Raw genomic sequence first — 27,974 nt, forward strand, 5'->3', positions numbered from 1 at the left:
AGTTGCATGGCTTCCTGCCGACTTGAGTTTTCAATAAAAATGTTACACAGCTGTTCCTGAGAACTTGGATGGCTCCACGTGATCATCTCATTAATATAGAGGACAAACTTATTTAGTGAGAAAACCATTGACATCATCGGACAAAAATGGTAGCAAGAATTATATATGTATTTGATTCATATTTATTCTGCTGTGATATACTAGTCAACCTAAACTAGTCAGCCAGAAACATAACCACCATCTATCCCACCAGATTGGTCTGTTTTTAAAGACTACTGTAGCTGATACAGCAAGTGCCTTATTAATGAGTCAACTTTAAAGGATGCATTTTGATTGTTGATTTTCTATCTCATGTTCAGCAGGTTCAGGGTCAGTTGCCCCCGTTGATGATCCCAGTTTTCCCTCCAGACCAGAGGGCATTAGCAGCAGCAGCAGCCCAGCAAGGATTCCTCCTGCCCCCAGGCTTCAACTACAAACCTGGATGCAGTAAGTGAAAATCAAACAGTGATACCAGAGCGCCTTTTTCTCAATGTGAGCAGAGGGATGCAGTGGAATTGCATGCTGGCTTTAAATAAGTGCATATTGTTGGTGGCCCTTGCCTTTCTGGAATGTGCTTCTGAGCTCAGCAACACTTCCTTATGGAAAGCCAAGTTGGACGGGCAGTCTCTCTATCCAAGTAGACTTGCATCCCCACATATGGTATGTGTTAATGTTTAATCCACATGGGTTTTAATAGTACTGTAGCACTGGATTTGTAAACTGCAGAGAAAGATATATGGGTCCAGTAAATGAAAGTAATGGCCTTGCCTTTTAACAGAGCAGTTTGAATTACACAAACAAAATGTAGAAACTCATGAAGTATTGTATGTAGTAGAAATGTCTCATTCACAAATTAGTACTTTTGGTGGAGGGTTAAGGGTTCTTTCATTGAATTCTCCATAACACAATGGTGAACTGAAAACAGGCCGCATTTAAATAAGAGTACCATTTGAAGTACAAGAGGTTTTAATATGGCAGCACCTGATAGGGTTACCATGTCAACATACTGTACGGCACATTTGTTTGTTTGTTTCTTCATCCCAAATATTCCACATTTTAACGTGAAGTGAATGAGAAAAACATTCAAATTAAAAAAAAAAGGATAGCCTTAAGCATACATTAAGGCTATCCTAATTATGACATAATTTGTTAATGACAATCAAACTGACAATAAAATGATAAAGGAAGCTGTTTTGTTGATACGAATCAGTGACATTAACAGCATGCTAGAGCATGGGTGTGGGAATAAAACAGTGTTTATGAGCCCCTCACTAACTCACTTGTGTGTACAAATTATTTTTTTTTAGAATCAATAACTAACCCACCTTAAAACCACATATTACCAAAGTAAGAACCAGGCTTTTTTTGCACAATTGCCTAGCCTGTAATTGTCACAAGCTCCCTGTTAATGGTATGTCATGTTAATGGGAAATGTAAACCTAGCTAGTATTAGGGGCCATGTAGCCATTTACTGCTTAGAAACTGTATGCTAATTTTGATATTAATCATGTCTTGACATGGGGACATTGTTCAAGCCTCTTCAGTTTTTTACAGATTGAGAATAGCATTCCAAAGTTGATGTTTGAAAGCATTTTATCCGTATAACCAATATTCAGAAGGTGATTCATTTTTAAATGATCTATTTACTGTAAGAGAGAAACTGTTTCAGTTCTAGCTTGTTAGACCTACAGTTTCTTGGTCACAGAGAGAGGATATCCTGTTAGTCATGCATGTCAATTACAGTATAGCACTCTAGTCCATAGTTTACATACCCCAATGGAAATTTATAATTTCTAGAAATATCTCTAAAACAAAGAATTTTAGGGAAGTTTTCTTTTATGGATGAGGAAATAAAGTCATTTACAAGCATCTGAGTATCCCAATTTCAACTATTGTTTCTATTACAAAAAGAACAAGACTCATGGTACTGTCACAACACTCTCTTGGTCTGGAAGATAGAAAGTTCTTTCACCAAGAACAAGTAGAAGAATTGTGGGGAAGGTTAATGAAATCCGAGATTGACTGCCAAAGATATTCAAAGTTAATTGGCTGCAAGTGGGACTGGGGTTCCCGTTTCAACCACAGGTCGAGTATTGCATGGTGAAGATCTCAATGGTCTCTGGAAAAAGAAAAAGACACTCTTAGGAAAACATCACAAGGACAATCACTTAAAGTTTGCACAATGGCATTTGAATGATGGATATGAGTTCTGATCAAAGGTTTTATGGAGTGATCAAACAAAAATCTAGTTATTTGGTCACGCTGTTGGTCGTTACATTTGGAGAAAGTCTGGCAAGGCGTACAAAGAAAAGAACACCATACCTACTGTCAAGGATGGAGGTGGTAATACTCTTATATGGGGCTGATTTTCCTCTAATGGCACTGGAAATGTAGTTCAAATACATGGAAAAATAGATTCTATAGCATACAAAAATAGACAATCACCTGAAACCCTCCGTTACAAAACTTGGTTTAAAGTGCAGTTGGAGGTTCCAACATGACAACGATCTAAAGCACACATCAAAGTCTACTTCACAATGGTTAAAGAAGAATAAAATCAAGGTTTTGGAATGGCCTAGTCAAAGTCCCGTTCTCCGTAGATGGAGAATTGAGTTAAAGAGGGCTGTGCACAAGAGAAGATCTGAATTTGAATGAACTGGAACAACTTTGCTTTGAAGAATGATCAAAAATCACTAAAAAATCATGCCAAAAGCTCATTGACAAATATCCTACTAGTTATTATTGCTAAAGGTACCTCAACCAGCTATTTATTTAATTTCCTTTGTCAGGGTATGAATACTTTTTAATTAGCATTTTTTGTCTATTTCTTGTAACTTTTTTCCCTCCTCCACAAAAGCAAAACTTTTGCTACAAAAGATGTTTTCTGTAAATATCTAGAAAATATAAATTTCCATTGAGGTATGTGAACTTTTGACTACAACTGTATGTGCTTTGAGTGATTGACACTTGGGTCGGAAGTGATGAAGGATAATTAAAGAGCCCTTCATGGTTACAGGGGTCAAAACAGGAAAAAGGATCATGCCAATTACAGAGTAGCACAAGGTGATGTCAACATCAGCAAGACTGGGACTGAGACCATCCAGCATTGTCAAATATACCAAATGGACAGATTTTTTTTTCTTCTGTTTAGCTGTAATGTGTGAAATATGGCACCATGGTCACTCCCAATGTGCACCATGCTGGATTTTTGTGGGTAAATACATTATATAAGGTATACATAAATAGCTGTCCAGGCTATGACATGTTAACAAGCCAACACACTTGAATTCGTTATTTCACTTTGTAAACCTTTGTCCATAGCAGCTTCCACTGACATCTTTATTTATACACCATCGTATTTTATGAGATCTCTACTCATATAGCAGACTCTGACATTTCCTTTAAACACTTTAATTAAGGGGAACATATCTGAAGCACTCAAGTGATCATTTTTAATAATACTCTGATTCATCAGCATTTATCAATTCCTCACAGTGCTGAGCATAAAAAAAGATGAAGTTTCCACCTTAATTGCTCTATGCCTTTTTATCACGATCCACCTTCAGTCAGCTTTGTGAAGAGGGTATTAGTAAAAAGGGCTACACAATAGAGGCTTTCATTAAGGCCTCAGGAAGGAACACAAAAGAAGGCTTTGGAAGGAGTGAATAGGGGAGTTTGGTTTGCAGGTGGAGAAGGGATAAAATGTGCTGACACTTTCATTGTTCTCTGCTTCAGGTGACCCTTACCCTCTTCAGCTGATTCCTACTACCATGGCAGCTGCTGCCGCGGCAACCCCAGGCCTCGGCCAGCTCCAGCTGCAGGTAAGAATGGAAACACTTCGGCATTAGCACAAGGTGTAAATGTATAACAGTTTTGGTTGTGATGGTGGTTGTTGTTGCTGTTTTTATATACAGTATATATTATTATGATATCTAGTAAAACACTGGTCTTTATCACATTTGGGGTTCTGAGACAGGGTTGACTTCAATTCAAATGAAGGGCGATCAGTATTGTGTGAAAGTTTCTGTAGAAAAGTAATGAAGGATCGGTCTAGACAGTCTCAATGATTGTGCATGTCCTGCTCCCTGTGGGGACAAGAGTCACATTAAAATGTGCACCGAATGGCATATTACATTTATGTCAAAGAGCTATTTACTATTCCTGCTTTGAGCTAAAGACATTAGCACACAGTTTCAGAGTCACACAAGTGAACTGCATTCCTCCACGTTTGTCAGATCCTTCTGAAACCCTCGCATGGGAATTACAAGATGTTAAGTAAAGTGCTTGGAAATGGACTAAGTAATACATTGGAATATAGCAAAGACGGCCACTGCAAGTTCACGAGATTCACAGTCACCTCTTCTCGACAGCGTATTTCATCTATACTATTTGTTTAAATTTCACAATGTGTCTTGCAGGTGACACTTTGTATGGGAATGCATAAGAAATCAGAATAGTGGTCTTGACCCAGAAAATCCTTAACTGTGAATGTAGTTGACTGTTGACTTTGGAGAGAGTTCAGTTTGGCAAAGATCCAGGATCTTTAAAAATAGGGCACCATGAGTTCAAAAAAGCTCAGTTCACAGTCCTCTAAAATGATTTAAAGTGGGGGAGGCAGGTTACCCTGAATCCCACCCCCATACACCTTGAAAGGCTTTTGTTTTTTTTTGCATTATGTGTCGTCTGCTGGTTTGGTTTATTGCAGTGGTGTAGGATCAGATAATTCCTTCTGAAAAAAAAAAAAAAAAAACTCTGGTCTTACACTCTGCTTGGATAATACATCTTTAAAATTCAATCCAGATACACACATTTAAAATAAGTGGCCTATCGTCATGTTAATCCTAACCCCAGCCTGCTGTTTGCTAGCAGACCTCTGTCTGCATGAGTGAATTTTCTTGTAGGTTAAGCGCCTGTCTACCAACATACACACACACACACACACACACACACACACACACACCCCACCCCCACCCCTAGCTCCAATCTGAACCACATAAGTTAAGCCTACGGGGTGAACAGACAGAGGCACACATATGATTAATACAACACAGCTGCAAAGAACAACTAATTTGCATATGTATTAATAGAGGAGAAGGAAACAATTAGATTACATACTGAAAGCCTCTGTGTAACCAAAGGGGGAAAAATGCACCAAATTAAGGAAATGTGGCAATTTTTTCTGGTATTTATTCTGTCAGTTCAAGCTTCAGCTCATTTCCAGTTAATTCCAATTTACCCCTCACAGAAAAGCCATTTGAAGTAAAGTAATCACACATCATAGAAAAGATATAGTCATATTTTATACACTTCCTCATTTGACTCAAGGCCACAGCCACAAGGCACACGTTTGTACTGAAAGTATAACCCCACATGAGAAGTAACAGCTGACTGTTCTGTGTTATAATTGACAATAATTATTATTTAATATATTTTACAAGAATATTTATATTGTGATGTAACTTGAGCAAAATTATCATTTATAAACTAACAGATAAAGTTAAGGTTTAGAAAAAAAAAATGGTGACACTATAAAGACATACATGACAATATGAATCATTGCTTGAATTCCAGAGTGCAAAAGGCTCTGATCAAAGCAGACATGTATTTGGTTTGCTAAAGCAGTCCATTTGGCTGGGACTGGATTCAATTGAGGTCTTGTTGTGCAATACTGCACTGCGATACTGCCTGTAAAAAATCTGTTTCTCTAGTCTTAACAAAGGTTTTTGATGGCTGAAACTGAATTTAAAATATAAGAAGGTATCAGCATTGTTAGCTGGTTAATACAGCTCAAGCTTTCAAAACCTGAAAAAATATTTTTCAAAAAAATTATTTGCTCAGAATAACCCAGATACAGATGTTGCTCTATTCATTTGGGGTACTTTTTTCAAATTCCATTTTAAAACCAGGTACACAGTAAAATAATTTGGCCCTGGGTCAGAGGGGGGCAGGTTTTCTACATCACAAGTCCTCTCAGTGATATTACTATAGTTTTTCAATTTCAAATCTAAACCTTTGTGCATGTAAACACTATTATGTATTCATTTATTTTGCATGTCCTGCCCAACCTATTGTAGCTTGATACGTGACTAAACCCATTCCTTGCACTCTGTGTGTGTGAATGAAATAGGAACTTTTTTGTTCGCAAGTGCTTGGGTCTGTTCAGTTTCAGTAAATTCAGTAACAATTCTGGAACAAAATCCATTTAAAGAATGAACATATTACACACTGCTGGGATATTCCTAAATAATCTCATCATTCTTAGTAGAAAGTATTTTAATAAAAATGTGTGGACAAGAAGATCATGCCCATAGACTGGCTAAATAGCATATTGGATGGCCTTTCAGAGCAATTAAAAGGGAAGCTGGGATGCATTGCTCTCTATTGAAATTAAATAAACATCACCTAAAATACTGCTGAACAAAACAGAAAAAATGAATGGCATGAGCGTTGTAAGATATATATGGTATGTTATCTAATTATCTATTGCTTTATGATACTTGATGGTACTGGTCTGGAAATCTAATTTTGACTAGGTCATCACCTTGCCACCTTTGAGTTAACTAGCCCATTTTGCTTCAGTGAGATAATGAAACAGAAACAAAGGATTGTTGTGATGCAGGGACACATAAAACACTGAGCATGTGTTCATCGCATTATTGTGATGTGAATTTCAGAGAAAAAAAAATACATCAGCGGTATCTTGATCGTAAAAAGCACCTGTAATCATAAAAACACAAAAAAAACTTAAATAGCGAGGGAAAGGTTCACCTTTGTTACTCTCTCAGTATCTTAGGGGAAATCACAGTCATGTCTTTGGGGACACATTACCAGCATGGGCTGTTGTTATTTTTTAGATATTGCCTTTTATTGTTTCAGTTCACAAAGGTGCAGAGAAGCAAATTACTTTCCCAATCTATAAAGCGTTCCGTTGTTCTTATGAGGATAATTCTGGGATCCATGGATGGTCCCTGTAAGAATACATAGGGTATACTAAGCAAAAGTGGAAAAATAAGAAAAAGATATATATATATATATATATATATATATATATATATATATATATATATATATATTATATAATATTATATATGTAATATATTATAAAATTACAGTTTAGATTAAAAAAATGTAAAAAACAAACAAACATTGTCCTCCCTACCTCCCTGTATCTCTTTGTCACTACATTGTTTATTGTCATACAGTATAAGTTTCTTTGGCTAATGCTCTCCATAGCTGATGAGCTGCAGGACTCACATGTAAGATATGCTTACCTGCTGGAAGGTAGGCATTTAACGTTTAACAATGACTTATTTATAACTTGTATTTCAATTACCCTGGCCCAGAATCAAAGATGTGACCTTCATATCCAAAGGACAGCTCTAACCTTTAAGTCATTTTGTTGACCCTCAGTAGCCTACTGACGCATTATTATACATGCTTCTTTCTTCCTTTTTTGTAGCTATAAATTATGTCCAATCAGTTTAATCTCAGTCATAAAGTGGATTTTTTATTAGAGACATATGCAAAATAAAATTATTTTTGAGCAACTGCAGCCTTTTTAAATGTAGCTGGCTTCCACTGATGTATACCTTCCTGCTCAGGGGTGTTTTATGGTGGTAGACAGTCCATAGGATTGAAAGAGACAATACATTCAGGGCAGATGTACCTCTCAGATATTACCCCAGGCAGGTCTGGCACTGCATGGATCCCATTTAGTGGGGTTTACTTGAACATTTTGTCACATCCAGAGAGCAGGTCATCCAGGTTAGGATCCACATGCACCACCTATCTTCCTGGGAAAAGGAATGACAGCTCAATCCCTGCTGAGCCCACAAACAAGGGGAGGAGGGGAGAGAGAGAGAGAGAGAGAGAGAGAGAGAGAGAGCAGGGACAAATAAGCAGCATATTATAAAATGGCACTCATTGTATCACCTTAAAACAGTCATTTTTTCAAAAGGTCAAGATCAAAAATGTGTCTGGGGGGGAAATCTTGGTTGAACCAAAAGGATCATGGAACCAGTGATTGCAGTTTTGGTCCCATAGGTCCTGCTGGAGTGGAGGACATTGGTATAGGTCTGCAGATGCACTTTGCATGCATGAGACCCAGGAACCACAGTCAAAGGCATTGCTTTATGACATCAGCATACGTTAGGTTATCTTTGTTTGAAACAGTGGCAGATCCCATTTGAGCTTAATCATTTCAGATGGCAATTAACTAAATCCAAAATCTTATTTCTAACCAATCCCTGCAAATGGAAATTACTAGTGTACGTTATACAACACACACAATCGCGTTATAATAATCAGACATTAAATATGCACACTTAGTTGGAGGAAATCAAAACTGACCGCAAACCAACATTTTAATTTGTATTTTTCAGTATAATTAAGACAACTGGGTTATGAAATATAAGTGGAGAATAGACATAACACATCAGCATTTCACATTAAGACTTTCTTTTTTTTATTGGTGATGGCCATGTAGATGTTAAATGTCTGTGTTAATTGGATAAAGCAATAACATGCAATTAGAGCAGATTTTACAGACCAAAACTATAGTTCCAGACAGCTTGTGCTGCCTCTTCATTTGGCAGCTATGGTTGGCTTTGTTTATAATGGGTACTTCGTTCGTAGAATTTAGCACATTGATGATTTGGGTTGAAAGATTTAATTTGTTTTTTTACCTGAAAAGCTGGCTACAGCTGCCTGCACTAGTGTCGGTCTCAAATGGAGTTGTATTTATTGGTTTGCTGACGTGCGGAAGCGATGAGTAGGGTGTTCTTCCGCCATTGGTAATGAACAGCCATGCTGGAGAGGTATAAAGAGGGTCAATAGAATAGGTCATGCATCATATGAAGAGGCAGATGTTGGAACATATTGAAATGGATTACAGTGCTGCACATGGGAATGGTTGAGGGAGGGAGAGAGAAAGAGAGAGGGAGACAGAGTGTGAGGAATACAGACCAGCACACTTAATTCTTTTTAGTAGGGAATACATTTAGTACATTTAAACGTATAAGCATATAAACAAAGGAAAAGCCTTGCTTTCTTACGGAGCTCTGTTCGATTTCCGAATTCAATGAAATGCTATCAGACTTTTTTTTTTTTTTTTTTTTATACTATACTAACGTCATATGGTGTTCTCCTCTAAATATTAAGAAATTTAAGAAACAAACAAAAAAAAAAAAACTTGGAGTTAAGTTTGAATTAGATAATAACTTTTCTGGCCTAAAGATAAATAAAAATCACAGACTGCTGCCTTTACTATTTTATGTATGACAATTTCACACTAAAGTAGACTAGTGTAATAATCACCTTGGGTACACTTCAAAATACAAGTGCATTAACTGTGTGCACCTTCACAAGTCTGTGACTGGGAAAATTAAACTGCATCATATAATTGTGTTGTAAGTACACATTAAACAATGTAACAAAACTGTAAATACAGTATGCCAATGGTGTAGTTAATATACCTGCATTTTGAAGTGTATCCATCAACTCCATAATATTTGAACCAGTTTACTTAAGGTTTGTTTAATATGGGTCTTACCTGACCTCACTGCCTTGCTTTAGTGAATGTGGTTTCTTTGTAGTTCAAGGCTTGTAGTTAACATTGGTATCCAAATGGAAAGAGCCAATATACAACAACAGAAATCTATAGGAGTTTAATCCTGTTTGTGCTGCATAGACCAGGAGTTCACTGAAATTCTTTCACTGATAGGGGTGTTTTATCAATCCACTCTAAGATAAGCCAGTCACCTATATGGCCTTGGAGAAAAGCATCACTCCCATTGCACTCAGGGCATGAAGTACACATGGCAGTAGAGGAGGGGGTGTTGGACTACCTCTGACCTTTGGTTTTTCACTTAATACAGTCAAATAAATAGATTCCCTGCCTTGAGAGAGGAACATACAACCATAGTTTAGAAAAACATTTTTTTTTTTACAGTTTATTTGGTTTGCACTTTCTGACCACTCAGCTGTAGGGGAAAAAAAAAAACTTACACTACTTTACATTGAAAAGAACATGGTAAATAAATCCCTCTTACACGTATCCATTCTCTAATTCTTTCGCTGGTCTTTTCTCACATATTCTTTTATCCTGCTGAAACACATCCTCTCGTTTTTTCACTGTTTTTTTCGAACACATTTTTCTCTTCTGCTCACCACTTTTTTCTTCTCTCACATAAGCATCATTCTTTCCTTTCCTGTGATCCTATTGCATTGCCAGCTATTCGCTTGGCTGCATTTTCACAGCAAGCGCACTATTTAATGCTGCCTGATATTGCACATGCCCTGTGCATGAAGGTGGAGGGGGTAGGGAGAGTTACCAGAAACTGTCCCTCCACCGCCTACAAGTGAGATGTCATGACAGCTGACTAACTTCAGGCTCTATATGACACGAAAACTAAAGTTTATGCAGGAAATATGAATAATACCAGTAATGGTGTAGTGACTGTATTGTATTTTGGAATAAATAATTGAATTTGTATAATAAAATCTGCCATGTATTACATTTCTCAGTATTTCTCTTCTTTAAAATGAGATGACCGACAAGGGGAAATCTGTGGTGATTGTGGTTTTAAAAGGCTAGTACATTTTTTAATATAAAATAAGGAACAACTCTGCATATTGTGGAAAATACTGAATCCAATGTTACGTGTGCACATGGAAGCACAAAGACATAATCTGTCTAAAATTGGGGATTATTGAGTTGGTAAGATGTCTGCGCAAACCATCTTGTACTGCAGACAAAACAGACTTTTTTAACGGCCTGAAATTACATGCACATTTTTTGTCAACTTCAGGAATAAAAAGGGCTTAGAATTCAGGTTTTTCCTGTGCACATGTCAAATATTCTTAAACTAAACAGTTCAGTTAAATTTTAACTAGAGAGTTGATACTTGGACTGTAGTCAAGAGAGAAGCTAACAGATTTTTACCTTTTCATCCCTAGCAGGAATTAGGGGAGAGGTCTACAAACATGGTCCCTGCCTGTTTCTCCCCTATTAACCCTGGGACTGCAATACGGGAGACCAGAAAATAATGGGTTACAATTGAAGGATGCGAGTGACATGAGCAATATTAAAAGCTAAACAAAACAAAAAGGTTTTTTAGTTAAATCCGTCTCCACAAAATGTTTCGATTTCTCAGCCTAACCAAGGCACTGTGGGATCTGTCAGTCTTGATTAGCACTTCCATCCCGTATGAGACACATAGAAAGAGCCCTGGAACGTCCGTGGAAAACCCTATGTCTTACAGCCTTGCTTACAGGTGACATTTCAGTTCCTCCGCCTCGCCACGACCCGGATTTTATTTTATTAAGTTTTTATTTTTTTACCCACTCTCTTTGTGGTTATTTTCCCTTGATCAAGCTTGTGGCTGCCCCAGGGGGCAGAAGTGTCACTTCCTTTATCTTCATCTGTGTCCTTGCTTCAGTCACTCTCAGAGTGTGCTTAGCTGCTGCATGTTGTAAGTGTGTAAGTGGCTGTCACTTGCTTCATGCTTCCATTCAGGCAGCTTGACTGATAGGCGCTGGCCCTGTAATGGAACTCAATTCAGAAGAGCAAATAAAGTCCTTTGAACCAGTGGTCTGATACAAGATGTCAGCAATTTTGTATGCATCACCTCACCAGGGGAACAAGTTTATACTTGCACACACAAATGATTGGGACAGCATTGTGAGAGTAATTGAACTGAAAATACCAACAATTATTATTATTATTATTATTATTATTATTATTATTATTATTATTATTAGTAGTAGTAGTAGTAGTACATCATCATCATCATCATCAGTAAAATAAATCCCCTTTATTTCTGGGTATTTTAAAACTTCTTTCTGTTTAATTATAGTGGAGATGTATTTAGTCGATTACAAGGGTAATAACGGCACACAGCTTCATCTTATATTCCTTGAACGTTTGTTACTCAACAAAAGTTTAGAATTATAAGTCAGAATTATAATAATTATATATATAATATATATTATTTAATATATCTTATATATTATATATATATATATATATATATATATATAATATATACATGTATATATACATATATATATATATATAATATATATATATATATATATATATAAAGGCTGTTGAAAGAAAGCAAGAGCTTTCTGACCTTGAGAAGCATTTTTAAGGAAACTGCTACAGCTATTGTGGTCATGACAGATTAAAACGCAGAAGTGACCCAGTGGCACAGAGGCATGACGCACTGTACACTGCCTTGCTTTTTTTCCCCCAGAATGCACCAGACAGGGACATTTCTCATTCATGTGTGATGTTTGTCAACTCTCCAGAGGAATGATTCCCCAAAACTGAAGTGACAGCTTCCATCCTGAAAAGTGGAGGCCTGTTAAGCACAAAAAGCCATCAGACAAACTAATGGCTGTTCCAGCTTTTTATGTTGCTTTTTATGTCCTTTTATTTATTTATTCATGTTGTCTTTTTTTGGGCCTCTGTTTTGCAGCAGCTGTATGCGGCCCAACTTGCAGCCATGCAGGTATCTCCAGGGGCCAAACTACCTGGCATGCCTCATACCAACCTGGGAAACATCCACTCGCCAACCAACATCCAGACAGAGAAGTGCAGGAGCACCCCTCCACTGAAAAGCAAGGTACAACTTTCAAACCCATTGTATGCCATTGTACAATTCAAAAAGTTTCAGGTGTTCTCTATAACTGCAACATTTTAAAACTTACCACCCCTAACACAGCTCACTTTGTTGCTCTGCCCAGTATGGGTGTTTTTTGCAGTTACTTTGCTCTGTAGTTCTGGTATTTGAATAGGCACATTTTAGACCCAAATAGCCACATTATCTGTGTTTTGACTCGGTGCTAATAAAATTAATTATTGGATGTGACAAGTAACATGACAATGAATGTGCTGCATACATTGTCTTTATTAAAGTATTCCAGAGCCCTTGGGTAACCAAGTTTTTGGGCTGTTTTAATCGATTTCCACATCTGTATAACTTGGCAAAGCTATGCCTTAACTTCCAACCAATTCAGTGGATGCAGAGCGTGCAGTCTCAATGTATGGACAGGTCAACTGCAGGAGGATGCTGCATGCTTGCCTTTAACAAATGACAGTACTTTGTTTTAGTAAGGAAGGAAGTACCACTATTTTTAGGCTTTATAGTGTTCTGAAATACTGTCTACTTAGGGTTATATAATGTTTAAACAGGTCCGCGAAATGTCCGCAAAATCCTAATTTTATTCCGCAACCTACCCGTGAAAAATATGTAAAGTTACCACCATTTAAGTAGCCTCTTAACTATAAGTAAATTTTGGCTTTAAACGCCAGCTTTGAAAATGTTTTTTTTTAATTGACTAAACTGATGAAGAAAATCAGGCAAGGCAATGCTGTTTTGAAGGTTGCTTACAAATATTATTTAAAAAGTAGCCTTTTGATACTAAAAAAATAACATGTGCTACCCCAATCCGTTGGAAAATGGCCAGCTAGCAGCTTGACCTTACAATCCTTTTTTCTGTCAGTACTATATAATCAAACTGCAGGAGTTTAAAATAAACATAACTTGATGTCTTTTAAACCAAACACCACTGTCAGGGATTAATGGGGAAATAAAGTAGAAACTGGGATTTCTGGGATTTAAATGTGCTCTCTGACTTTAATGTCAGAAACCAAAAGAGGAGGATGGAGGGATGCTCACATAAAACCAAGTGGGGGATGGGGCAGGAAAGAAGCTTTTTCTGTTGTTTTATCCTGATGATTTCTTGCTGAAGCCTCAGCAGGGTGACTTTAAAGATTAAGAACAATCATTGACCTCGGATCTTGGCCTGAGATCTAAGCCATCGATTTCACTTGGTCTCCTGCCAAGCAATGTGTCACAGTTCAGTTTTAATAAAGGAAGGAGTTGCAGCTCTTACAGTGACAGAGGATGACACATGTTTCTCTCTGTATTACATTACCATATATATGGAGTGGCTTGTGTGGTCACGTGACCCACTATTGTGTAGAACTGAAGAGATGAGAAAGATGACAACTATTGGGCGCAGATTCCGGGTACAGGGTTATTAATAGAAAAAAATGATGTACACGAGTCAGATTAAAAATCTTATTTTTTAAAGGTTGCAGAATGTTTTTGCACAGCATTGTGTCCTTATTGATCCCTTGTCAGCTGCCTGCTTTGCTGAAGTAGTCTCAGCCTGAAATCAGGTTACCATGTATTTAAAAAAATATATTTCGCCAGAAAATCCAAACTCCCTCATTTATATTGAGTTCTTGCTTGTACCAAGATGTTTAGACTGAGGCACAAGGTGGTAAAGTGGTTTGCTCCCTAGGTTACACAGTACAATATGGCAGTAGCTGTGATTTGAAACCCAGGAGCTTTTAGAAACATTCACCTTTTTTTTTTTTTACTTTAACAATGTTTAACAAGCTAGTCCTGTCTCCATAGCAGTGTTAAAAAATATTGGGAAGGTATGAGATGAGTTCATTGTAGGTCCAAAAAGTGCACCTATTGTGTAGCATATTGGGTAGCTGAAGACACAAGACATAAATCTTTCCCAGGTGACCAGTAAGTGACCTGCGACCTGCCTTCACCCATATGAAATGAGACAGGGTCATACTGATAAACTCTGGTCACACCATAAAGCAGAATGAAGGCCTGCTTCATGTCAGACTCCTTGGTATTGGTTTCTGGGTTCATAGATAACAGTGATCCAAATGAATAAGCACACTGCACACAGGTTTGCTGTAATTGAAAAGTCGTCTCCCTGATAAGATAGTAGGTGATGCTGTCATATATTTGTATGTTGCTTCTCGCAAACAGTGCATTACAAGTCTTATTTTAAATCTGTCTTGATACAAGACTTATCCCTACATTAATTCCAGTTGTGAGCACTCTCTTTTGATAGTTGCAGAGTGCTTACCGTGAAGTTACTTTATTGTATTATTTCCTTTTTTTGTTAGCAGATTTTTATGTATATACCTTATGAATTATGATCGATTTTTGTTATGGTCTTGATCTTGCTTCTCTTAGCTTAAGTTTCAGTGAATTTGTTTCTGGTAAATTACACAGGATAAAAAATATTCTTCAGCTAGAGTTCATCTTGATGTATAAAAAAACTACACTCACAAGCATAGAATTCAGTGGAAACATTTTTTCAGTCTGCAGCGTGACCATTCCTTTTTTTCCTGTTTGCTTTTGTATGTACTTGTATAAAACTCTTTTCCTGAATAAATCTAGTAAATTAAATTTTTAACGCCTTAAAATAAAAGTAAAAAAGGAATTGTTTGCAGTATGTTTAGAACTTTTGGGTTTTTAAACAATATTAAAATTAGATGATATAGACACACATGCTGATGTCTTTGTTCATCAAATGCCACGATAACATATAACATTGGCTCAGCAAAAACATTTCCATTGCATTTCACTGGCAGCTAGTGTGTGTTGCTAACATGCATAACATTCTGTAAGTCAACCTACCAAGGTTAGAACCACAAAAGGTGTTCATTAGCTTTTAACAAGTTGCAGAGAGCAATGTATGAATTATATAAATGTCTTACAGGAAAACTTTCTTACCTGCTGTTTACAGACTCAAGGCATTTGGCTTGAAATGTAATTATACTGTCCAAGTGACACATATTTCATGCAAAGCTTAACCAATCACAGTAATTCCTTGTCAGTGGCATTATTCAGATTGGCCAACATCCCACTGAAGGATTTTCTTCATAGACATTTCAAGAGCAATGCGATGAGGCATTATCCTTAATAAATATTCAGGTTTCATAAACTGTTCAAACACAAATCAAAACAATTTGTGGTCAAAATTCAGTCTTTCCAGACATGGTGTGTATATGTAATTTACTTTTTGTAATTTGGAGCTTAATAATGTATTAAAATGCAAAAAAAGAAAAAAAATCCTGTACAGTATATAAATGATATGTCCCTGGTTTCTTATAATGAGCAGAGTACACTTGCCCTAAGAAAAAACTAGAGCTCTGTGTTTTCAAGTGTCTACACTGTGGCTTTAGAATTTTGGGATGATGAAGGATTTAATATATTTCTTTAAGTTTAATTACAAACAGTAGGAAGTATCCCTCTCCCACATATTTCCATGTGGCTTCCTTAATGAGTGGCCTAGGTTGACTAACAAAAAACCCAAGCGATGGATGTTTTTCTGAAAGCATGTGGCACATAGACTTAAAGGCGCTCCTCCCACTACCACTGCAGACTGACTGTGTTTTCCTTAATCAGAGAGGGAGTGTGTATGTGTGTGTGTGTGTGGGGAGCACTGCAGCTGCAGATGAGCATTATCTAATTCAGCCGTCCTGTCATGTGAACATCCCCGCTTAATTTAATGCAATTATTTCATCAACGGTGATAATATCAGAAGCGTGATTAATTTATACAACATGTTTCACAACTGCCTGTGCCTCTCAGTGCCTTTATTATCTCTCCTGATAACTTCACAAAGTGGGTTATAAAGGTGCTGCCATTTTGTTCATCTTCTGGTATGTGAGGCTGCAGACATGTATTCATTCTTCCTCTTGAATTTGGAAATGCCTTTGTGCTCTCTATCCACCATAGATTCAGCATATATTACAATTATCAAGTTATCAGTCTTTTGCTTGGAAACATAGCAAGCAAGCTATGGATAAAAAAAAAAAAACTTGTATTGGGAGTTTCCTGCAATTCCAAAAATCCAGTAGAATTCATTCAGGGAGTATTTGTATTTGTTCTTACCTTTTAATATAATTAAATAAAGATCCATTTGAAGACTTAAAAATATAGAAAATAATGTAAAGACTACTGGAATGAATACTAGTAATGCCACAGAAAATTACATTATTAGGCAACTAAATAACTAATAGCCCACTGTGCAGATTGTATGAGATCTAATAATAAATAAAAAAAAAAAACACATATCACAAATCTAAATAACACCCAGCTCTAGTATAGCTGAAATTATGTTAACTAAAGTTTAACATTGAAATCTAGATAATAGTAAAATCTTTATAAAATCACAATAATCAGTTGAAGTCGAAAGATTAATTAGGCAGATATATTTCATGTGCATTCACCAATATAAATTATGCACATACAATCTCATACTTTTCCAAAGCTCCAAGGCACTTTTTATTATGTATTTTGTTTGTTTTCTAGGAGGAGGGTGCACAGCCATTGAATCTGTCATCCAAGCCCAAGACAACTGAGAGCAAAACACCGACATCCCCTGCATCCCCACAGGTCCCCAGTATGAAAATGAGCACAGGATCCATGAAACACAGTTTCCAAGCCTCACTCGCCAGCCCTCCCTCCAGAATGAACTCAATAGGTAGGTCCCTTTGAATATGCTGCTATACAATTACGTGTGTGTGTGTGTGTGTGTGTGTGTGAGCGAGAGTGAAAAACATGTCTCAAAGGTGATTTGAAACTTTTGTATAAACATTATGATGTAAATTTTTTAAAGAGCTTTGTGTCTATTATTAATACAACAAGAATCTCTGCTGAACCAATTTCATATGAGCATAAAGCAAACAAGACTGAAGGGACAGTGTCAAAACATGTTGTTGGGAATGGTCTGTAACCACTGTGTGGCTGTATTTAATAGCATCCAAAAAATGTTTTATTATTTGTTAGTGACAGATTGAATTCACTTTCTCCATTTATGTAAGATCCGATTAACCCAGTGAATGTGCCTCATTAGTGAGTAGGACAGAGTATTGTATTATTGATGCTTAAACTATTCACTTTATGATTCCTTTAACACATTATATGGTTTTAGTGACGCATTTTGCTCTCACCAGGCAACAACACATGATCACTACTTTTGATTATCTACAAAGCCGCTTTTAACACTTTCCATGGTATTACAAAACATCCCACAAAAACAGCTTGTAATGGCTTCTATCTGTTGTGCAACTGTAAACAGCTGGGTGTTGTTTTGTTTTCTGTTGGAGATGATGACCAGATGATTTTGCTGATCTAAATTTGTATTTAAAACAAAAGTCTTCTTGACACTTTTTAATTTTAAAATACATGTTGACATTGCAGCTAATTATGCATATTTAAACTACACTGAATATATATAATTATAATTTCAGCAATTTACAGAAGGATAACAAATTAAATAGTCTGTCCATAGCATGCCTCATTTCTTCCTGTCCCTGTCACCTGATGGTGAATCAACCTAGACACAAACCCAAAAAAAGGAATTCTGGGAAAAAGAAACTGCCAACTTTCTATCTTGTATATCAACTGGCATGCAAACCAGTTCGCTGATCGGTTCAGTTTACATTTTTCGTACAAGACGCATCTTGTTTGTTCATATGTTTGTTAAAATCTTGTATTGATGTTAAACAGCTGAGCATTAGGGAGTGAAAGATACAGTTGGAGTGAAGGCCACTGATTGAATTTCGGAAGTCGTTAAGGTCTATTCTCTTCCTATTCTGTAATGATACACTGAAAGACAGGGACTCTCATCCATAAATTAAGACACATGCCAAGCTTTCTCTTTTTTTAACAGAGAGGAAGTTCTCTTAAAATCTTTTGGCAATTTAGAGGCCAAAATGAAAACAAAGGCCTTGCCTTACAAGCAGGATGTGTCATCTGATGAGATTAGACAAGGCTCTTAAAAGTACTGTACTTTCATGTTGTACACAAAAAGCAAGCATTAACACCACCCCCCTCCTAACACAGCAGTTAGCCATTTTAGACTTCCTTTCTTTTATATCAGTGTTTATCAACAAGTCATAGGATTTAATAGTACGTTTGGCAGATTAGTGGATCTACGGCCCAGATGTTTTTTGTTCTACAAAATGGATTAGGGTGTAAAGTTTGTTGGAATACAGTGGAACATGTTGAGGCAAGCAGTTCATTTTGTTTTCAATTAGCATCTGCCTTGTGTCTCTCAATCTTTCCATCTGTTCGCCAATATATATATTGGGTCAGATTAAAGCCTAGGACACACATGAGCGGTGCGGCACTGCTTGCAGGGAGCAAAGCAGGGCAGTGCACGGCAATACCACTTTGCTTGGTGGACACACATCAACATTGTGAAGCTGCGATAAAAAAAAAAAAAAAAAAAAAAACGCCCACCACTTCCCAGCACAGTACAACAGCCCAAAAAAATGTATATCATTCTTGAACTTTTACTGCTTGAACCACCACGTCCATCTCCAGAAATTTATCAGAATTTAACATTCTAAGTTTCCATATCTGAACACCACTCAGAAATATTTGCCTTTTATTTACCTAAGGATATGTATGTAAAATATGATATTTATTTTGGGATACAATGTGAACACCTTTATCTACAAAGAAACGTCTATTATATATGTATACAGCACCAAACTTAACAAGACTGGACTATGGTACTATATCTGTAGTTATACACTGTATAGGAGCTGCTATTATGAAGGAAAAAAGGAATCACATTCTTTGCAATTGTATACACAGTAATCAGTTAACTTTAATTACTTGATGTGCACATCTGTCAAATGATACAGGATGTCAAGTAGCTGGATTAATGCAGGGTGTAAGTGGTTAGTATTTGTTTTAGATCATTCAATAGACCCATAACCAAAGTCCTTGAAATTCTTATTTTTATAATCAAATAGCTCGGGATGCTGAGAAACATCAGCTATCAGTGGCTCTTCTGTGTTGATGGATATTTGAGTTCATGACGTATCCCACACAAAGGACCTGATTGGCTAGACCCAGTTTTGCTGCTGCGGGAAAATGTTTGAGCAGCAAAATATCGCTCACCGAGCGATATTTTGCCGTTCTAAAACTCTGCCGCTGCGACACTTTTCCACAATGTCTTTTTTTCGTCAATGTGTGTTCACTCTAATTTAAATTAAATGGTGAGCGATATGTGTGGCATTTTGCTGCTACCCGCTAACGGTGCCGCGCCGCTCATGTGTGTCCTAGGCTTCCTAAAATAAGTTATTTTGCTGCTGGAAGGTGCAGCACTGCCTGTCTGACTGTCTGTGCCCTTAAATCCTGTAACTTTAATAATTTGGATTACAATTAAAAAACAACTAAGTTCATATTGTGCTGTTCACCAGGTTCTGCTCTGTTTTATAGTCCCCATCTATGGTGCAACTTTAGTGAACTGTGGCCTGTGAAATATACTCTCTAATATTGCAGTGGCTGAAATGCAGTTACAATAAAATACAATAAAAAATTGTAAAATAAAAAATGTCAGCTCTTTAGATTTGTTCATTATGACTTTTTAAGCGTGTACGCTTATGTCATTACTAATCTGAAAACTTAATCTGGCTTGAGATGACATTTACCAGTAGATTACAACAGATTAAGAGCCATAAACTTCACACAGGCTGCGATAGATTTATCCCCAGATAGTAACTACGATGCCAGATGTAGTGGATGTTTTTTTGATATCCATTTGGCAGATGTTTAATGGTAAATTAGCAGGCCCTGGATGTAATAAGTGTAATCTCCATAAAGCACAGCAGAATACTATTCATTGCATTGCTTTTCAAAGAATTTACTTTGTTATTAAAATAAAAAAGACTAAGTGTGTCCCAAAGCCACTTTGAAAGTGGACAGAAGTTTGTATGTACATTGCATTGTGCATTGACTTTTAATTAAACTGTATTCTGTTGTTTTTACTTGGTACATACTAAATACATACAGTATGCACTATATATAAAAATACAATACTCTTTGTATTTGTGGCACATCCGGTAAAGGCGCTCCACGTAGTGTGCAGGATACGTCCTAGAGCCTGGAGGTCACCAGTTCAAATCCAGGCTATTCCATTGCCAACCGTGGACAGCAGTTCCCAGGGGGTGGCGCACAATTGGCCAAGCGTCACCTGGGGTTGGAGGGCTTAAATTGGCCAGGGTGTCCTCAACTCACTGTGCACCAGCGATCCCTGTAGACTGGCTGGGCGCCTGTGGGCCTGTAAGCTGCCCAGAGCTGCATTGTCCTCCAATGCTGTAGCTCTGGGTTGGCTGCATGGCAGGCCTGCGGAGTGAAAAGAAGCAGTTGGTAGACAGCACATGTTTTGGAGGACAGCATGTGTTCGTATTCACCACTCCCAAGGGGGTGGTAGTGGTGAGCTGAGCCAAATTGGCTTTTTCAAATTGGGGGTAAAATCAATTTGCAACTACTAAATAAATAATAAATAAGTCCTTTAGTCCTATGGGTCGGCTCTCATAAACCTTCCTCATTTGGTGCTGGAGCAGTCTGGCAAAAATCTTAGTACAAGTGTCCTTTCCAGAATGGAATATTATTGTGTGGCCCTGGTGTCGGCACATGGTTGATAAAAAACGGCCATCTATACTAACAAGTTGCCCCTTCGGCTATTTTTCCCCAGATCTTCTTTCCTCTATCACCTCTGGTGGTTACTTGAATGACCATGATGCAGTCAACAAGGCTTTTCAGGAAGCCAGGCAAATGAAAGAGCAGCTCAGGAGAGAGCAACAGGTGCTGGATGCAAAGGTGGCTGTAGTCAACAGTCTGGGGCTAAACAATGGCAGAACAGAAAAGGTCAGTAGTTTCCTACCACTGTGTGGTTTTGTAAATATTTTTATTTACATATTACACAAGAGATATAGCAAATTGATTTCTTAAGAAAGTGTTGTTTGATATATTCTAATTATCATTTATAAGGCTAAGAACAAGCTTTTTTTTTTTTTTTTTTTTAACTCGGCTCTATAATTTATCCACCCCATTGTATTTTTTTTTTTTTTTTTTTTTTTACATTTTTTTTTTACATGGGAACATAAGACAGTTATTATCAGATATTTCTACAGCTGGTTTTAAAAATAATAGGGGTATCTTTAAGGCATGTTTTGGAGTCTTGAAGATCAAAATAAGCGACTTAAAAGAACAAAAGGTAATATATGAAAAAAATCCATTCAAATATTTAAGCTTTCTTCAAGGAACGCTCTGAGCAGAAATGTATTTTCCTCGCTCCCCAGCAAAAACGACTTTTAACACTGCCTGATGCTAATTCAAAGTGACTCAAACTGTTCCTCGGAAGCTCAGCTAAATTGCAGTTATTTGTTAAGCACATTGAAGTCAACTGTTGGATACAGCAGTTTGGAGAAGCTTAGAAAGCATCTGTACTGATGCAAACCCCCCAAATCAAAGGACATGCCTGTTGTATTTTTTTACCCTTTTCTTTCTTTCGTTACCTCCTGTGTGAAGCTGAGCTGTGAATTATGAACCGACAACCAGCCAAATCCTTTTGGACAGGAAGCCTTCATTCAGAGTTTTATGTATTTGCAAGGCAGGCCTTGTGGTTTGATAGGGAAGCCCATTAAAATGTCTTTGATGGCATGGAAATTCATTTTCATGAAGGACCCAGCCCTACACTCTCTTGAGCTGTGGTTACAAATCAGTCATTCAAGTCTAATGACAGTAATTGTCCTGACTGCTTGTATTCAGATGGAGGTACATTAAAATAATCCAAGCTCTCAGCCCCTGAAATGCAACTTAATCTTCTTTAATGCAGATCAGCTGTTTTTCTAACACATGATTTTAGGCTGACTTTAGACACTGCTTTTTTTAAAGGGGGGCAGGGGTTATAAGCTTTGAAGATGCTAAAGAATCAAAGCAGATTCCAGTTCATTGACCCTTAATCAGTCGAAGCATGACAAGGTTGTACAATGCCTCTAGTGAAGCCCTAAACTGGTATCATGGCAGCCTAGATTTATTAAAAAATACACATTTCATGTAATAGGGTGCGGGAAGGGCAATAATCGGGCTTGTCGCTACTGATGATACAGAATTGAGAGGATGTGGGGTTTTTTTGCTCCTGGATGCAAAAATACAGCCTTAACATATTGGTTTCTTTTTAAAAAAAAACAAGAAAAAAACAAACAATAGTTGCTTTAAGTGAGGAAGAACCACCTCCAGTGATGAGGAACTTACAGTAGTACACACAATCATGGGGTACTTAACTGCTGTTTAAAAATGTAGACTTGAGTGTAGACAAAGTTACTAATAGGAGTCTTAAAAATAAGACCACCTGCACTGTGGTGCTTACCTTTTGTTGAGTGCTGCTTCTTCAGTCAGCTCCCATCTGTTTCCTCTAGCTTGAAATCTACTTTAAGCTTAGCTTTGACACCCAAGAATGGACAAGCATGTAACCCACTCAGTCAACCTGGTGGTTTTGAGTTCATGGTCACCAGAGTGAATAGCCTACTGATATTATTTTATAGATTCATCACTCCCATGAAACTACTATTTGTAACCAGTTCTAAGGGATTTTAACATCTGCATTCACTTTTGTCCTTCTTTTTTATTGTTTATTTCTTTTCTGCTTCTGTTTCCAGTATTAGAGGCCCTCTATAGTTATGATTTACTGTCAAACCCAATTAGTGCAGCAATTTGGTACAAACCCACAAAAGCACCTTTTTTTTTTTTTTACTCTAGAAACCACTGCCAAACCTGTTGGCAAATTCTGCTTGCAATTCAAACTGAGTAGTCTGTATAAACAAGTCAGACTAACGATTTTCAGGTTGCTTGGCACTGTAGATCTAGCTTTATTTTTGGAATTTAACAATAAAGATAGGGCAGGATTTTAAAAAGTGATTCCAAATCACTGTTCATATCCCAGTTACATGTTTTCTGGTCACAAAGGAGATGCTTTAATACTGGTGGTGGGGTTGTTTAGCCTTGTAGGTGTCATGCCTATGCTAGAAGGCGGCCAGTTGCAGAGCAGAGTAGTTCCAACAGTTTAAGGGTGGAGCAAAGAGAGAAGCCAATGATCTCTTGCAATCCTGCCATACTGACTGGGGAAGAGTCACAGGATTGCCCCAGGCCTGCAGTAAGGCTTCAAAATTACAGGAAACTTCAGTAAAATATATTGCTTCATAGTGTATAAGATTATTGAAGCATTTGTCCATTAAGGCTGTGGCTGTGTATTTGCTGATATTATGTTTGGATCATAGAAAATGTGCCACAATGAAATAAGAAAAAAAAAAATAATAATAATAATAATAACAGCAAAAAAATGTAAAAAAATTATCAGTTAAATTATATTCCCTTAGCAGGTTTATTTACATTCTGTGAATGAACTCAGAATAACAATTTATTAGCATCACACAGGATAAAACATTTCATTATAGCTTCGCAATTCACAGAAGGTCATATTCTAATGGTGGGGACAGTTTTAAGTGTATTTTAAAGGTGCTGTAATTGTGTGATGTATTCTAATTGTATAATTAAGTTGGACATGCAACACTGGGGTTGGAAAGCTGAACATATATTAAAAAAAGAAATGAAGATTAACGAGACACTTGCATTTGCCATGTAAATGTGCTGTAAATCTGCCTTTTATTTAGTGCAATAAATATAAACTAGGTGTGTAAATCTCACTTTAAGTGAACCCTCCCATACTTGGAGTTTCAAATTAAGGTCAAAACGGTTTTGAAACGAGCAGGCATTGTATGATATAATGTATTGATCTCCGGAGTTTTGGTCTCCGGAGCTTCCAGAGTTCATGAATTTGCATGCCAGCAGAGCTGGCTGTTCCGGGATCTGAAATCACCTAAGCAATGCAGAGAGATGAAAAATCTCCGATAAGCCAGACAGATGGGTCACCCTCGTCAGTGAGAAAGTGAGCGGCTGGCCTTTGAAGATGACAAATGGTTGTATGTTGATGCTACAACAATGTTGGTGAATATATAAATGCCACACCACAGTTATATTCAATATACTGAATGAGTAACTGTGGCCAGAGTAGTACTACATTTCCATGGACTACCAGGTTTGTCTATGGGTGTGCATACAGTGGGTGCCTACACTACAGCCCAGTGCTGTAACTGCTGACCTGCATTTGTACCTAACACATGCTTCCTCACGGCATGCCTCACATCTTTCTATAGACGTAGATCCCAAATCTCCAAGCCTGGGGGCACTCAGGGTAAGTTGCACCAAAGCACTGCTCTACTGATTTTGCCTCCTCTTCCCAAGAGGAGCCTTGCTTAAGGAGTGTGAGTAATTCAGCCACAATGCCCTTCTAATCTTTGGCTTCACCATGAGATGAGTGATAAAGCTACAAATTAGCTTACATTCTGATGGTGGTGTGTAGTTGGAATAGGGTAGAGGCCACCATAACTTGTGGCCACAAACACTGATTAACTTGCAATGAGTTTAAGTCACTATGGGTTGAAAATTCATCTTGACTTGAATACTATATCCATAGTTGCTTGAGCGATCCAAGGTAATTATTTGAAATTCATATGATTGTATTTTAAATACTTTCCCTATTGCCGTTCTCAACAAGCTTCCTTATTTACAACAGTGAGTATACCAAACCTTACCAGCATATTTCTTCTGAGGCCATCTGTGTTTTTTTCACAGAGTCTGTAAATCTGTATTATTAAAGTATTATTAAAGCTGTTCATATATATATATATATATATATATATATATATATATATATATATATATATATATATATATATATATATATATATATATATATATAATGCAACAATCAGCCTTTTAGTGCAATCTTTTTCTATTTCAGTTCACCAGGTGCTTCCCCTTTTTTCAGCTGCAGGGTCTTTGACATGCATTTGCATTTTGTGGTTTGACTAAAGAGCCATTTGTAACAGTAGTTATTCCAGTGTTGTGAACAGGGGACTGCTTTGTCATTCCAACCTTACAGAGTGTTAAGTCCCTGTTACTACCTATCCCCTCTCCGTCTTAACAGAGCGCTGAACGCAAGATGACAGTGACCAATGTTGACTTAATGTGGATGCCTAATAAAAAAGCGTGTCAGTTCCAGTGTTAGTTATAAATGGCAGAGAGTGCGTTTGGTGGCAGCCCCGTAATAATTTCACATCCATCATTCATATTGATGCCTTGCTGGCTTGCCTGATGGATGAGACCAGCAGATTTAACTGTTCATGCACTGCAGACACCCGCAGTAGAATACTAATATCTGTATTGTATCAATTAGAGTAACAGGATAATCATTTTCATGGAAATGCTTTTATAAACAGAATGTAGAGTACACTCCAGCACTCAAATGATTGTACTATATGTTAATTTGATCAAATAGTCTAGTTTATAAGCATCTGTATTGCGTTCATATAGAGCAAGAGCTTTGAACATACTTTACATTTTGTTATGAAACACGGCTGAATGATTTTTAATCATTCTGCTCAAAAAGGCTTGTTTTATTGTTACATGCAAAAGTTCATGATACACAACTAGCTGACAACTTTCATCCATGACTGTTACATTCCGTGATTATTCCTTTTTAAAAGATTACAACATTACCGTTAATATGAAGAAATACATATTCTGTTTTTTTTGTTTTTTTTATTGATAAGTGTTCTTTGATAACCTGTATCCTGCATCACCCCCCATCCCGCAATGCAAGTTAACCTCTGCTTTCTTCTGCTCAGTATAATTATAGTCAGACACATCCCCCTCTGTGATTGAAGGTTCATTTGAGTCATAGTGATACACAACAAAAGCCCAGCTGACTGTTTTGACATTCGCAGCACAGAGATATCCTCAGAGAGTTTACACAATTTCAGTGTTATTGTTCTAATCAAATTGTTTCATTACCCTTTCTGTCTTGTATGTGAAGTGAGATGTGGGCCAGTGCTGTTGTGTGTCTATGGCAAACTAAGGATAAAAACAAGCAAGGTTGATACTGCTGGTACTGGAAATCATATTATTGTTCCCTTTTCAATAAAAAGAATGTGCCTTGAATTATTTTTCGGCATCACACAATGTGATAAAAATCCAGTACTGCTTATGCCTAGAGACTGTCACATTGTAATTTATCTATTGATGCTGTGTAATCTCTTTGTGATGTTTTATTGAGTACATTTCATAAAAGCAGCCGTTAAGGACTACGTAGAAGTCTCAGGTGTCATCTTCTGGTCCATCAATTAGCACCACTTGCCATTGTTTGAGAGTCTAGCCTTGTACCAGATTTACCCAGAAGCAGTAGGGCAGTATACAGAGTGTGCCCTAGTGGGCATTTAAAAGAATCACAGGGGATAAAAAGGCCCCCCACCCCCCCCCCCCCCCCCCCCCCCCCCCCCCCCCCCCCCCCCCCCCAGCACAGGGTGGACCTACAGTATTAATCAGATTTCAGAGCTGTAATGCAGTTTTGAAATCTGTAAGATTACTATTTGATACACAAATGTTGATTCATTACAAAATCTAAAAGACTGTTACACGTTGAAAACTATTATTGAACTGGTTTGAGTGATGTTATGTATTTTGTTCTAGGAGAAAGCCGCTTTGGAAAGTCTGACACAGCAGCTTGCAGTAAAACAGACTGAAGATGGGAAGTTCAACCATGCCATGATGGAGTTTAATATGAGCGGAGACTCAGATGGTTAGTAAGGGTGTTATTTTACAAATTGAACAGACAAACCGGAGTAGCTGTCCATTCGCCCACAGACACTTTCACCAAATATAGAAAATAAGATTTAAACTGCATGAACACTGTCTATTTCCCATGGTATTCAGAAGCATTGTGGCTCATCTGTTTTCTGCAGCTCAGAACAAGCTGTGTTTCAGAGGGCTTATACCACTGATACCATCCAATCTCCACTCCAGCAGAGGCTGTGGTACCATGTAGCCAACTGTGTTTCCCATAGACAGTATTGTTTTCTAACCAAGCAGGATTTAGATACAAAATATCCATTTGGAACAGGCAGCCTGCCTTCACCAGAGGGTTCACCATGACATATGCCCAGGCTGAGTCTAGCCTGACTGGGAATTGTTCCCATTGCCTTCTAACTCAGGTGCCATTGCCAAGGCAGTATGCAACATGTTTCATTGTTTCTGACTTCAACAACTGAGGTTTATAAACAAGTTCAGTAGTCCTCTGTATATTTAAAATTGGCAGATCGTTTCAGAAACACACTTATTTAATGTGAAGGTCAGAACAAAATGGCTGACCCCCAGTTAAAAGTAGCGTTTGTAAAGTTGTTCTCT

General features: G+C 37.4%; 1 protein-coding gene across 6 annotated transcripts in view; it reads left to right on the top strand.

The window, feature by feature from the left end:
* The window catches only part of LOC121319718 (transcription factor SOX-5-like), a 243,556-nt gene that overhangs the window by 211,736 nt on the left and 3,846 nt on the right, over window positions 1-27,974 (top strand). For 4 of the 6 annotated variants that reach the window (XM_041257435.1, XM_041257434.1, XM_041257430.1 and 1 more), the window contains 6 exons: window positions 360-486; window positions 3,775-3,860; window positions 12,522-12,668; window positions 17,184-17,355; window positions 21,367-21,539; window positions 27,261-27,369. In XM_041257435.1, coding sequence (XP_041113369.1) covers window positions 360-486; window positions 3,775-3,860; window positions 12,522-12,668; window positions 17,184-17,355; window positions 21,367-21,539; window positions 27,261-27,369 — 814 coding nt within the window. The remainder of the gene's footprint in view (window positions 1-359; window positions 487-3,774; window positions 3,861-12,521; window positions 12,669-17,183; window positions 17,356-21,366; window positions 21,540-27,260; window positions 27,370-27,974) is intronic. The other 2 variants (XM_041257431.1, XM_041257432.1) reach the window with 2 other exon arrangements.

This window comes from Polyodon spathula, chromosome 8 (genome assembly GCF_017654505.1).
Source record: "Polyodon spathula isolate WHYD16114869_AA chromosome 8, ASM1765450v1, whole genome shotgun sequence".
Lineage (NCBI taxonomy): Eukaryota > Metazoa > Chordata > Actinopteri > Acipenseriformes > Polyodontidae > Polyodon > Polyodon spathula.